This window comes from Drosophila virilis, chromosome 5 (assembly GCF_030788295.1).
Source record: "Drosophila virilis strain 15010-1051.87 chromosome 5, Dvir_AGI_RSII-ME, whole genome shotgun sequence".
Classification (NCBI taxonomy): domain Eukaryota; kingdom Metazoa; phylum Arthropoda; class Insecta; order Diptera; family Drosophilidae; genus Drosophila; species Drosophila virilis.
In genome coordinates this window covers 14746662-14759225 of record NC_091547.1, presented here as the reverse complement: position 1 = coordinate 14759225, position 12564 = coordinate 14746662, and the positions used below count along the sequence as shown (strand labels likewise).

The following is a 12564-nucleotide window of genomic DNA, read 5'->3' as shown; positions in this document are numbered from 1 at the left end:
ATCAACAATAATAAATTTGATTGGTTTGTCAATTACAACGATCCCTTTTTGTGTTGGGTAGTGTAGCGGTATTTTCGTCACCGAGAAGAACATTTTTTGATTCAAATACTTTTTTTCAACAAAGTTTAAAGGACATGCCAGGAATAAATCAAATGAAGGGGGGGAGTGGGGGAGGAGATATACTTTCAATGAATATAGAGTAAAAGAATAGCACTGAGCCAACTTCCTTCTTTCAATATAGCCCACTTTGGAAGACTCTTTGGACTCTCATCCTCGGCAAGTGAGAAGGGAGGAAAATTATAAATTCAAGCCTAGAAGGTAAGAGGTTATGATGTACTCAGCCAAAGATTAGTAATGTTTAACTTATTTCCTGGCAAGGTAAATTTACGTAAGTTGGAAAAAAAGCTGATAAATCGGAACCAGTCTGCTGCATATGTTACCTTGGTTTAGCCAGTACCAATTGATAATGGTCCCTCGGGCTTGGAATACCAACCGAAACCGAAACATGCAACCAAAATGGCTTTTTTTGTTCACTGGCGTGATTATCGTATTCCCCGACGTGCTTTTAACTGGTCATTTGCAAGAGTTGCTGCAGTTGCTGCACCCGAAGCCGACTTAGTTATTGTCAGATTTTTGGCCACAATGGAAGGTTCGCTGATGCCAATTGCTATTGGAATAAGCCGTGCCATTGGCTTGTGCAATCTTCGCTATATGCCGGAACTGAAACGCTTTGAGCTGGATCATGGGGCCATGATGGTTTATTGGCTGTTCTTAGATGTAGTGTACCTGGTGCTCACGCCCACGACCTTTATCGTGATGGTTCATAGCTTCTTTAGCTGCCAGGATATGGACATGCTGGCTGTGGCTTTTAGCGCAGTGGCTCTGGCCAAAGGCTGCTCGATGCTGGTGATGCTGGCTAGCATTTGGCTGCGACGTCGACGAGTGCAGCGTCTCGGAAATGGTCTGCTAGCGTTGGTTGAGCGATATCCCCGATATCATGACTATAGCTTCTGGCGGCGACACTCTTGGAAACTCTTCTTGGGCACCGCACGTTTTGTAGTGCTGATACATCAGCTGTTTGGACCAGGCAGCGCGCTCATGTGTGGCGAAGACGATGAAATCGTGACAAAAGTACCGCCCACTTACATTGTCCTGGCCGTGGCTACTCTGCTGATGGAACTAGCGCTTAGTTGCTCTGACACCTTGATATACTTTCTGCTGGCCACCAGCAATCGTCTGCTTGAGTGCATGTCGCAGGAGCTGCTTGAGCTGGCACAGGATGTGCGCTGGTTACCCTCATCGCATGGCTGCCATCGAAGTGTTTACCAGCGCCAGCTTTTGGCCGCTTGGCGGCGTCTCTGGCGTAGTTGTTTGCGTCTTGATTGCTTGCTCCAGCAGCTGCTGCAGATCTTTCAGTTGCAAATGCTATTGAATCTGTTTACCAACTATCTGATCGACATAACTATTATATTCAATCTGGTTGTCTACTTTGCCGATGCGGAATACATCAGTAAATGGCGAATTATTTTCTATTTCGTGATTTGCATATCCTACCACTTTGATATTATGATGCACTTCTCCATATTTGGAACCAACCATCAGCAATGGATGCGCCTCTCTGCACGCCTACAAAGGTTGTGGTTTGCACTAAAGCCATTGAATATAGATTGGCAGGATACTCACGCGATGGCCATGTTGCGTCAGGTGAGTACACAGTTTAAACAAATAAGAACTTTCGACTTGAGCATTTCCGTCGGGATTTTTTTTTATAGGTCGAGTTCGCTGTGATTTTTCTCAACCGGAAGCAGCAGCGGCGTCCGGAACGCATGCGTCGTCTTCAAGTTGTCGGCTTATTCGAATTGAACAGATCATCATGGAATTCAATGAACTCTTCCATAGCGACTAATGTGCTCATACTATGCCAGATTGCATATAAGATTTATTATTAGAGCAAACCTTTTGTGACCTATTTCGAATGCAAATGTGCCGCAAACCTAAAAGCTTTATATTTGTGAGCAGCTTCAATATAATGGCACAAGCTTTCAAGAAAACCCAGTTTTAAAGCTTTTTAACATTAAATACAACTTTTCGAAGGCAACAATTTCCCAGTATTTATGTGAAATAAGAAGCTGCTAAGTTAATAATAAGTATGCTATAATTTTGGAAGACCTGTGAACTGAAATAAAATAAATTTGTTAAGAAAAATCTGAATACCTTTTACGTAAGTTTTAACAAAATTAAAGTGGGACACAAGGCTTAGTTTCTCAATCGGATCAAGTCTTATAATTACTTAAAAGAATGTGTCCGTTTGTCTGTCTGTCTGCTCATGAGTCTGTGTCTTTTAAACCAGTTAAGCCATCAAATCGACAAAATGGCAAGGGGTTACATTACGTTTTTTTTTTCAAAATCGAGGTCGGTGCGAAAATCGAACCTTTTTCGATGATTTTTTTTTTTAATATCTCGGGTAATAGCTCCGCGCCAAGATATGACGTTCCAAAACGACATAACTCCGCGTGGAGATATGACGTTCCAAAACGACATAACTCCCCGCGGAGATATGACGTTCCAAGACGACATAACTCCCCGCGGAGATATGACGTTCCCAAACGACATAACTCCACGCGGAGATATGACGTTCCAAAACGACATAACTCCGCGCGGAGATATGACGTTCCCAAACGACATAACTCCCCGCGGAGATATGACGTTCCCAAACGACATAACTCCACGCGGAGATATGACGTTCCAAAACGACATAACTCCCCGCGGAGATATGACGTTCCAAAACGACATAGCTCCCCGCGGAGATATGACGTTCAAAAACGACATAACTCCGCGCGGAGATATGACGTTCCAAAACGACAAAGCTCCGCGCGGAGATATGACGTTCCAAAACGACATAACTCCGCGCGGAGATATGACGTTCCAAAACGACATAACTCCGCGCGGAGATATGACGTTCCAAAACGACATAACTCCACGCGGAGATATGACGTTCCAAAACGACATAACTCCGCGCGGAGATATGACGTTCCAAAACGACATAGCTCCGCGCGGAGATATGACGTTCCAAAACGACATAGCTCCGCGCGGAGATATGACGTTCCAAAACGACATAACTCCGCGCGGAGATATGACGTTCCAAAACGACATAACTCCGCGCGGAGATATGACGTTCCAAAACGACATAACTCCACGCGGAGATATGACGTTCCAAAACGACATAACTCCGCGCGGAGATATGACGTTCCAAAACGAATGTTAAAGACTACAAAACCATTAGTTCGTAAATTCAACCTTTTTGATGATTTTTTGGAATGTTTTCTTCAAATAATGTCCGATTTTGCAATTTCATACCATTTTTGAACCGTAAGGGTCAGTTCTATCGATTGGCATAAAAAAAATGAAATCCAAATTTTGACCCAAGTCGACAAAATGGCAAGGGGTCACGTTTTTTTTCAAAATCAAAATCGGTGCGAAAATCGAAACTTTTTCGATGATTATACCCTGAACCCATTGAAAATGGGTATAAGGGTATTTTGTATTTGTGCAAAATTGAAATGTATGTAACAGGCAGAAGGAAGCATCTCCGACCCCATAAAGTATATATATTCTTTAACAGCATCGATATAGCTTCTAAAATAGAATATATATATGCATTTGATGTTGGAAGAAGAGGGTTCAGGGTATCGGGAGCTCCCGACTAGAACCTCTTACTTGTTAAAAATCAGACACGTTGTGAAACGGCACTAACTATAGCTACCAATAACTAACATCATTATCATTATCATTATCAATATCTATTGGACTTCGGCTAAGACAGTCTTTTAACAGATATATTAAAAATGTTCTATTTTGTCAAGCCGTTTTCATACCTACGCTTCAGATCAAATTGCATTAGAAAGATGACGTGGCACAGTACGGTCGCTAAGTACCCCAGACAGGCAGGCTTGTCGAGGACCACACAGCCACAAATTCGATAGACAAGACGATTGTTGCGTAGGCGAATCACAAATAGCTCCAACTGCAAGCAAAAGGGGTATATTTAAAAAAAGTGGTTTAAATTTTGAATATTGACACACCTCTTTCTCTGACTCCGGGCTCAGTGTGTATAGATCGTTAAACTGTTTAACGAGCTGAGCCGAATCATTGCATGAGTTTATAGCACTATCCACCATATTCATAATTAAGGCCGAATTCCAAAAGTTGAATACAATAAGTCCATCGCCAATGAGAAATCCCCAGTTATCGGACTCTATTGTCTGATTAGCAAATTGCACGGCATGGTAGAGAATATTCACATTAACGGCAAACATATTCAGAAAGATGCTGGCATTAGCCACGTCGTAAATGCTAAATGCGCGTCGAGCCAAAATGACCCACTCGGCGTGTATGGCAGCAATGCGTCTCAGATCCTCCTGCGTGCGCGATCTCACGCGCCGGCACAGGGCCTGCAGCGAGAGTTGAACAGCCCGAAACTGATGATTGAGCAGCAGAAGCAGCGTAAAAAAACCAACTCGAACCACTGAAACCATCAGCATTGCAGCAGCATGCATCAACAGCTGCAAACGATTACCCGAGCTGAGCAACCGATATTGCATTAGAATTGAACAGCAGAGCATCGCATAATTAATGCACAGCTTGCGGCGCAGTAGTCCCGCTAGAATCAATTGCATTCGTTCCAGTGACTCTTCGCCGGCAACACGGCACAGGATTTGCCAGTGGGCCCTCCAATGCACAAGAAAGTCTCTGTAAAGCTGTATTAGCCGTTGGCGTTGTAGCCAGACCAACCCATAGCAGCTCAAAATGGCAATAATGCGTACCAACAGTCCTACAATCAGAGCCCACTGCAGCACAATGTTGTTCCTCATATAACCGCTGAAGAGGCCGCCGGGCATCATACACGGTACCTCCAACAATAGCACCACGGTCAGGAAAACGCTATAGATCATATAGCCGGCGGATACCTTCGCTATGGCCAAGTTGCAGTTGCCAATTTTCAGCGTTGTTGGCATCAGCCCATAGATGAGCATGTGGTAGTAGCTTATGATGAGCAGCACGCGCAACTTACGATTCAACATGCTTCGGTTAGAGTCACTAACTAATAAAAAACAGAGTGTACGCGAAAAGCCTTTGGCTGTTGATTGTTGATGAGGAAAATTAATTAGTTAAAGGTGCGTTTGGTTGTTGATAATCTGATAGCTTGACAGTTCCCAAGGCTCATTCATTTTCCATGTAGCGTGGTTACTAATCAGGTTGATTTATTTGTTATACCTTGCTCTTCTATCAGCAACCAGCTCCGTTAACCTGACCAGGTATGTATAAATATATAATTTGAATTACATACACTTGTACAAAACCCACTTACTGTAGGTTACCCATAAATATTACCTAACAATATTGAAACGGCAGAGCCAAAAGTTCGAATCAACGTAATCCATTCATTTTTAACTAAGATCATTTTAAGATCATTTTAAAATTTATTAGAGATTCCTCCCGATTTACGATTTTGGGAAGTCAAAAAAAAATAAGTGGCTAGATGTCAAGAAAAATATTACTTTTCCCACCATCTCGAATGCCACAAAAACTTGGGATTCTATGGCACTTGGAATATGTTCATAAATATCATGGCCGATAGTGGACAAATAAATGTTTGTGAGATAAGTTGATTATTGATTTTTAATGCTGTTGACAGCAAGCGAGGGTCCTTATTAATAATTTGCATAAGTTTCTTTAAGTGAAAAGTGCTTCAGTGCTAAAGTGCAGACTGTTGTTTTTCATAAAATTGAGAGTGAGCGTGTGAGTAGCCCATTATTATGCTCTTGTTCAACATCGTCGGCCGTGCCTGTTGCCTAATAGCGTGCCGTTTCGCATCAAGTTATTAAATATTAAAGGCTATTTATCAAACGCGTTCCAATCGTTTGTGATTACAATGGGTTTGTCTACAAAGCGTACAAACAGCGATGCCAACAAGGAAAGTAATTGTTTGTCCGAGGCCGCGGGGAATGAAGAAAGAACTTATGAAGCATTCCCCATTTTGGACTTCAGACATGAAAATAAGTATTGAACGCTGACTGTTACAAAAAGTGGTATAAATAAATTTGTTTGCTCTTAAATTTGTTTTATTTAACAGATGTCAAGACAATCCAATGCTAGCCTGAGAGGGTTAATTTGTTTCCTGCTTTCTATAGTTTTGATTGAGTAGTCCAGGCGCAGTCTTATCAATTTTTCCACTTTTGTTTCAACTATTGTTTTTCTTCACATTTTTATACCCTTGAGCCGATCCGATGAAGCCATGATTTCTTTAGTATAAATGCGTCTATGTCCGAGACATTCAAAAATTAAAAAAAAAATCAACATTAAACAAAGTTTCAGGTTTGTTATGACTTAGGCATTTTCCAAAGTCCCGAATGCTATAAGTGAAAGCTTGCTTGCCGAAAATTCTGGAAAATTCACTCATCCGTGCAGCCCCTTATAAGCTCATCCACGCAAGCGCTCAAGCTATACAAAAGGATGTTTAATTTGTTTGCTGGCTAATTGAATGCAATTTCAGGAGCACAGCTTCTCTGGACATTGTCATTTTGCCCAAAGCATTCCAACAACTGGGGGCGGATGTTCGGGCTCCATGTGTCCAGCTATGGCATTAAATATGACTCAGTAGCTAACCCTATCATTTTCTTCTCCTGCCCAACAATATTTCTTAGCTGTGTTTTGTATTAATTCCAATTATCCGCACGACTGGGGAATTTTCATTTAGATTGATAGGATTTGGGGTCATTATGCGTTTCATCCGTCTGTGGACGCACAATCAACATCCGCCAACCATCTGGACACACACATTGTTGTCATATACTTTGTTGTTTCTGCTTTAATACCCTGTACTCAAGAAAGGGGTAAGGAATCTCAGGCATTAAACGGTGCGAATACATCTTATGTTCGAATGAATGCCTTTTCAACTTATTTGAAAGTTTCCTGAAACTTAAGACAGATTATTATTATTACAGATTATTATAACTATTACATTTTCTTGACCCCTCTTTTTAATTAAAATGATACCTTTGATCAAAATATTTATCCCTGTTTGTTTTATTATTATTTTTAAGCCTTAAAATTATCCAGCTGTATATGCAATTTGTCTTTTGTTTAGGGTAACTTCTACTCAATCACAGCCAAGTGGAGCACTCTGACTTATTGTTTTAGTGTTTGCTGTAGTTTTTGTTGTTGTTGATGATTTTCGTCTTGGGCAGATGTGTGGAAATCGATGGTTCGTTTGGGGCACATAACTGGCAGGGAGGACTTCTGTATTGATTGCAAAGTTTCGCTTATGACATGGCCGGAGCACAACACGAACAAATAAGATTTCTTCCAAAAACTAATTAGCAACGGGCATAGTTCATTTAACTTGCTGTGCTTGTTCATGCTCTGTCCCGAGCTGCTTTTGTTAATGAATCCATTTTGAGCTCCATTAACTGAATTAAAATTATAAAATTGCCGAAAATGCATCAGCAAAATGTGCACGTTCAGCAGCAGTTAATGGCAGTTGCCCTCTGTCGTAGCTCTTAACAGAACATCGATTTCCTAATGTTGCATTCGCTTTAATGCAGTCAATTTATTGTATCGGCTTTCCAGAAGCCGACATGTCTTTTAAATTGACAGGACGGAACTTTCGACTCAAGCCGCTATCAACAGAACCACAAGAATGTGGGTCAAGTAGTTTTCAACACTTAAATAAACTCAGCTGCATTGCCACGACTTCAACCGGCTCGTGGTTTCATCCTTTCGTCCTGAATGCGAGCCAACAAAATGCTGGACAGCATTTTCTTTGGCATTTTCGTTTTCTGGGTCAACGTGGACGTCGCATAAATATAAATTGTATTGTTTCAAAAAAGTTTTTCCAGTCGAGTTTCGCGGCTAACGGAAAAGTAGTTAAAGTTTTGTTTTCGCCGCTAGTTTATTGCGTGATTTCCTTTGCAATGACACAGCCCTGACAGAGGGGACGCTTGCGAGGGTTGCTTTTGGCCGGACTTTTCTCATCTCTTGGCAGCCGACTGAGCCCGTTTAAAGGTGCTAAAACATTTTCCCAAATAATTTACAGGCTGTTGTTGGTGTATTTGTGGTTATTTTCACAAGTTGCGGCAGAGTTTTTCGGTTTTCCCAGCAATTTGTTTGGACCATAATTTCGAATAAACTATCGACTAGAAAACTGTTACACTTGTTTTCGTTAGCATTCATTTTATCAGAGGCAACTTTAGGAGAGCAATGTATATTCCAATAAATGTTGTACTGCTCACTTCTTTAATGGAAGCCGACCCAAATAGTGGGCTGTTGTATTTAAGGCTTTTGGGGATAGTCAATGACTGTCTCCTGTATACTCCCTCGACAGGTCCTGAACTTGATGCACTCTTTTCGAACGGAAGACGGGGTCTTCTGTCAATACATGCTCGATTGGCTTTACGTATTGCCAATTAAGGTTACCATATAGCAGCTAGGAAATCCATTTGCTTATCACTGCTTTAAGGCCCGGAAAAAACGAGATGGCACTCTTTCTGACCAATGACAGTTCTTCCTGTAGATGTCGGACACTGTGGTCAGAAGCTAAGGCGTGGCTTCCATATTTTTCCTACCTGTGCTGTTAAAACTAATAAGACATATAACAAAAACATATAACAAAAAAAAATAAATTAAAATATATTTTTGTATTACCTATTTTATCATTATGAAATGTTTCTTCTCTCTACTTGGAACATGATTGGCTTCTGATTGGAATGGCGGGCGCAACTAATTTGTGTGGTTTTCCTTTCCCAATAGCAGTATATCACATAAATGTGAGCGTGTAATGAAACAATAGAATAGCATGCAGGATATTGCCAGATGAATCACCTATCGAACATTCTGCGAAGTCAAGATTCTAGCAAGATTAAATAGATATATTCAATAAGTTTTACTTTGGTTACGGTAAGGCAACATTCGTTTCAAAACTAAAGCATACTTTTCGGCTCCAGCAGCCTCATAGCTTTGTCTCATTTTATAAATGATTCACAATTCACAACTGGATTGCAAACATTATGCACGTCGAGTGCAACGTGACCAAGTCCGGAGCGGTCCCTCCGGTGGCAGACACTTTACATTTCCTGACTTTTGCCTGCCACTTCTAATTGCATTTTTACTTAGTGCAGGCGGTAAAGTTTGCGACGATTGCCACGCCCCTTTGGCCCAGTCCAGCAGCACGCGCAAAAGTTTAATTAAACGTGTTTGATTTATGACTTGTGAGGGGGCAGCACCCGCTGTGCCGCTTCTCCGGGCTGGGCTGAAGCGTAGCTCTGAGTGGGTGGCAACCGCAATTCCAATTCGAGAACCGAATGCGTTTATTTTGTTTGGAGTTTGATGCTTTCTGCTTCCTCCGTGCTGGCCATGAAAGCTAAGCACCTTTATGGCAGCTGCAGATGTGTGTTCGTGTGTGTGCTCGTCCCATATGATTTCCGTTCTCGTTTTGAAGCACCTCACAAACGTGTTGGGGCTGTGTGCGTGTGTGTGCTCAGGTGCCATAATGCGTTTATTGTTTTCATTGCCATTAAAGTTGCATTTTTTGGAGCTCGTCCCTCAACAAGTTAATCAATGTTATATCGGCCCCTAAATTGCTCAGAGAGCTACCCAATCTGGGTCGCAAATCCCTGTGGCTTATGCCTTAAATCAGGTACAGGCCACAGCACAAATCTCTTGCTCAAAATATTCCACGATAATCAACTTTGATAGGCCTCCAACTGTGGCATCGTGGCTAAAAAAAAGTGATTCAGAAAAGCGCAAGAAATCCGCAAAAACAAACTGAGTCCGCACAAAATGTATTCTCGGCTCTGCCCTGGCTGCAATAGCCAATTTCTTGGGCCGCCCTTCTTCCATATTTTTTATGGTCCTGCGTGCAAAATGAAAATGGAAAAAGTTTCGTGTTAAGGAAGTAATATTTTTCGATGAACTGGCGGATAATCGCTGCGTGCTACATTGCCCATTGGATGCTGGCTTAGGGGGCTTAGCTTTCGTGGTTGGCCCGACATCCCGACAAAAAAAAGCTTAATATAAAACCATGCCTCCTGATTAGCCTTCAATTAGGTGCGGCTCGCATGTGCTGGATTTCTATATCAAACAGATTTATTGTATGGCTTTTGCGCTACTCGCAATAGCTGACAATGAGCTGGGACACTATAAAAAATTAAGCTTGTCGGAAATCAGACAATTAAATGTGTACCGTCTTTTAGTTGATATCTTTTTAACAGTGGCTAATCAGTTGGCTTTAAAATACATTTTAAAAGGTCTTTGTCAAAATTCATCTAACAGGTACTTCATACTTTAAAGGGAAATCCACGCCGCCATGGTAAAGGTTTCGCTCTAAAAATGCATTTTCAAGGATCTATATGAAAAATCATTTGAGACGTGTTTCACAGAATCGAAGCTTCCTCGGTAGAAATGCGGTTCAATGATTTTTTGAGCGAAGTTTTAAGTTTTGTCCGATTGCAAAGTTCTACATGAGAGCTTAGTGAATACGTGTCTTGACAATTTGGAAATTTTCACCAGAACTGTACTGGAAAGCTAATATAAGAGCACAAACGTTTTACAATACTCGGTAGTTAACTAAATAAATAATTATAAAAAATATGTTAAATAAAAAAAAAATGTTTAGACACTTAAAATATATGTACAAATATATTGAATATTAGTAGATAGGAAAGATAAACCGATTCTGGTAGATCTGGATGGAGAAAAGAATTAAAGACCTTCTCACAGAAGAGAAGAATCTTTATCGCCAATAATCAATGATTGATGGAATTCCTTATCCAGTTTTTATATGATATACACACTACCATTTACTTTTAATTACATATAATACAATATTTTAATAGTATAAATAAACTGACACTGAATAACTTAGTTTTTTTTTTTATTCAACTGTTTCAGCAGAGCGCGGATTAACAAAAAAAAAGAACTAAAACCAATTCATGTTTAATCCGCATTCTGGGATTTTAGAGCAGAAATGGAATGCATGTTGCGCAAACTAAAAATGCAAATGTGAAAATGAAAACATTTATTGTGAATTCTTTTTGTACTAAATAAATTTCATATTTAACATGAGCAATTAATGTGTGGCAAAGCCGCAAATAAAACCGCTTAATTACGTGACTCTGACCAGAGCGGAGCGGCAGGACACGACAGCGACAATAAAAGCAGCGAGAATTTCAATTGGAAATTTGCATGACATGCAATGAAATGAAATAATAATATGGTTAATAAAGTCAGCCGCATCAGATTCGGATTCTGATTCGGACAGCAGACATCAGACAGCAGACACCATAGACCAGAGCCCGGTGCAGGGCTCGGAGCCAATTATCGCACTTATTTCGCTGCTAATTAAAATGCAATTATTTGCTTTAAACAACATAATCCCATTGACAGGCGTTTTATTTGCATATAGAACATGTATATAAATGAATCGATTGGTTTTCACGGACTTGCCCCCTCGACATCCATGCTGGCGTCCTCGTCGTCCTCGGCCGTAATGTGCAGCCGTGGCGCCACAAATCCGCCGCCGCCGACATTCCGTGAAGGGGCCGGTGAGCTAAGCTGCTGTCGATTTATAGTCGTCCCCGCTGGCGCCACATACTGACCCCCATTGGCGGCGACATTGCGCCCGGCCTCATCGACATACTCGCAAATGATCTGCCACAGGGACTGGCGATCTGTGGTGCCGCGCACGCGTGCCCGCAAATAGGCGGCCGTGGCAATCAGCGTGAAGTTAAGGATGCCCGCATTGAATATATGCAGCCAGCCATTCAGCTGCAGCTGACTGCTGGCCGCCTGCTGGAAGAGCTGCATGGGCAGCGGCACGGCGACGGGCATTGGGGCTATGGAGCGGGTCCTCTGCTGGCCATTGTGATCCCGCTTGGCGGGTAGCTTCAACGAGTGCACCACCAACGAGGGTGGCGATGCAGTCTCTGTGCCTGGCAGACAGAATGTGCTTCTAGCGTCAGTCGGAGTCGGTCGGCCAAAAGAAGCTTAGACTTACCCTCGCCCGCCTCGCGCGCCATGCGCTGATCGGCCCGCTTAACCCAGCCGCGCACTGTGGACTCCGGCACGCCCAGTTCCCGTGAGATGCCGGCCTTTGTTTCGCCATTGCGTATGCGCGCAATCGCACGCTCTTTGTCATCCATGGAGACCTGCACCCTGGGACGCTTGCCGCGGGGCACGGCAGTACGCTCCATGGCTGAAGACTACGGCAGAGAGGCAGGCAACAAGGATCTTCTTGTCTATGATTGAGTTTTATTTGGAGTTTCGTTTTATTTTATTCGCGTTTACAATTTTCAGAGAATTTGCTTTTTCACGCGCGCCGCTATCTGCGTCTGTTTTCCGAATCGGCAGTCGTAGATATTTGACAGGCGAGACCCTAGACAAGCGCTTTGGGCCAGCTGACATATAAATCGCTGTGGGTTCGTTTTCTTCGCGTTCGTTCGCATTTGCTTTCCTTTTGAGCTTTTTGTTTACTTCTCCTGCCTTGCGTCTTTGACAGTTGTCGCCCAG

General features: G+C 42.2%; 3 protein-coding genes across 3 annotated transcripts; 1 reads left to right on the top strand and 2 right to left on the bottom strand.

Moving 5' to 3' along the window:
* The first annotated feature begins 642 nt into the window (after positions 1-642).
* Positions 643-1949, top strand: Gr58c (Gustatory receptor 58c). The gene is made up of 2 exons (XM_002049849.1): positions 643-1704; positions 1773-1949. The coding sequence occupies exons 1-2, from the start codon at positions 643-645 to the stop codon at positions 1947-1949; spliced, it is 1239 nt and encodes a 412-aa protein (XP_002049885.1).
* Positions 1950-3850: 1901 nt separating this feature from the next.
* LOC6626656 (putative gustatory receptor 58b) lies at positions 3851-5081 on the bottom strand. Its single transcript, XM_002049850.1, has 2 exons — positions 4083-5081; positions 3851-4024 (listed from the first exon to the last, which is right to left on the bottom strand). The coding sequence occupies exons 1-2, from the start codon at positions 5079-5081 to the stop codon at positions 3851-3853; spliced, it is 1173 nt and encodes a 390-aa protein (XP_002049886.1).
* A 6324-nt stretch (positions 5082-11405) lies between these two features.
* dany (distal antenna-young) lies at positions 11406-12248 on the bottom strand. Its single transcript, XM_002049851.4, has 2 exons — positions 12053-12248; positions 11406-11987 (listed from the first exon to the last, which is right to left on the bottom strand). Exons 1-2 carry the CDS (start codon positions 12246-12248, stop codon positions 11491-11493), a joined length of 693 nt encoding a protein of 230 aa, XP_002049887.2. The 3' UTR covers positions 11406-11490.
* Between the last annotated feature and the right edge of the window lie 316 nt (positions 12249-12564).

Bases quoted from the DNA above. Each gene is read 5' to 3' on its own strand.
- Gr58c (XM_002049849.1), top strand. From the start codon at position 643: ATGGAAGGTTCGCTGATGCCAATTGCTATTGGAATAAGCCGTGCCATT. The intron at 1,705-1,772 runs GTGAGTACACAG...TTTTTTTTATAG, and splicing joins CGATGGCCATGTTGCGTCAG to GTCGAGTTCGCTGTGATTTT.
- LOC6626656 (XM_002049850.1), bottom strand. From the start codon at position 5,081: ATGTTGAATCGTAAGTTGCGCGTGCTGCTCATCATAAGCTACTACCAC. The intron at 4,025-4,082 runs GTGTGTCAATAT...TTTTGCTTGCAG, and splicing joins GCCCGGAGTCAGAGAAAGAG to TTGGAGCTATTTGTGATTCG.
- dany (XM_002049851.4), bottom strand. From the start codon at position 12,248: ATGGAGCGTACTGCCGTGCCCCGCGGCAAGCGTCCCAGGGTGCAGGTC. The intron at 11,988-12,052 runs GTAAGTCTAAGC...TCTGTCTGCCAG, and splicing joins GGCGCGCGAGGCGGGCGAGG to GCACAGAGACTGCATCGCCA.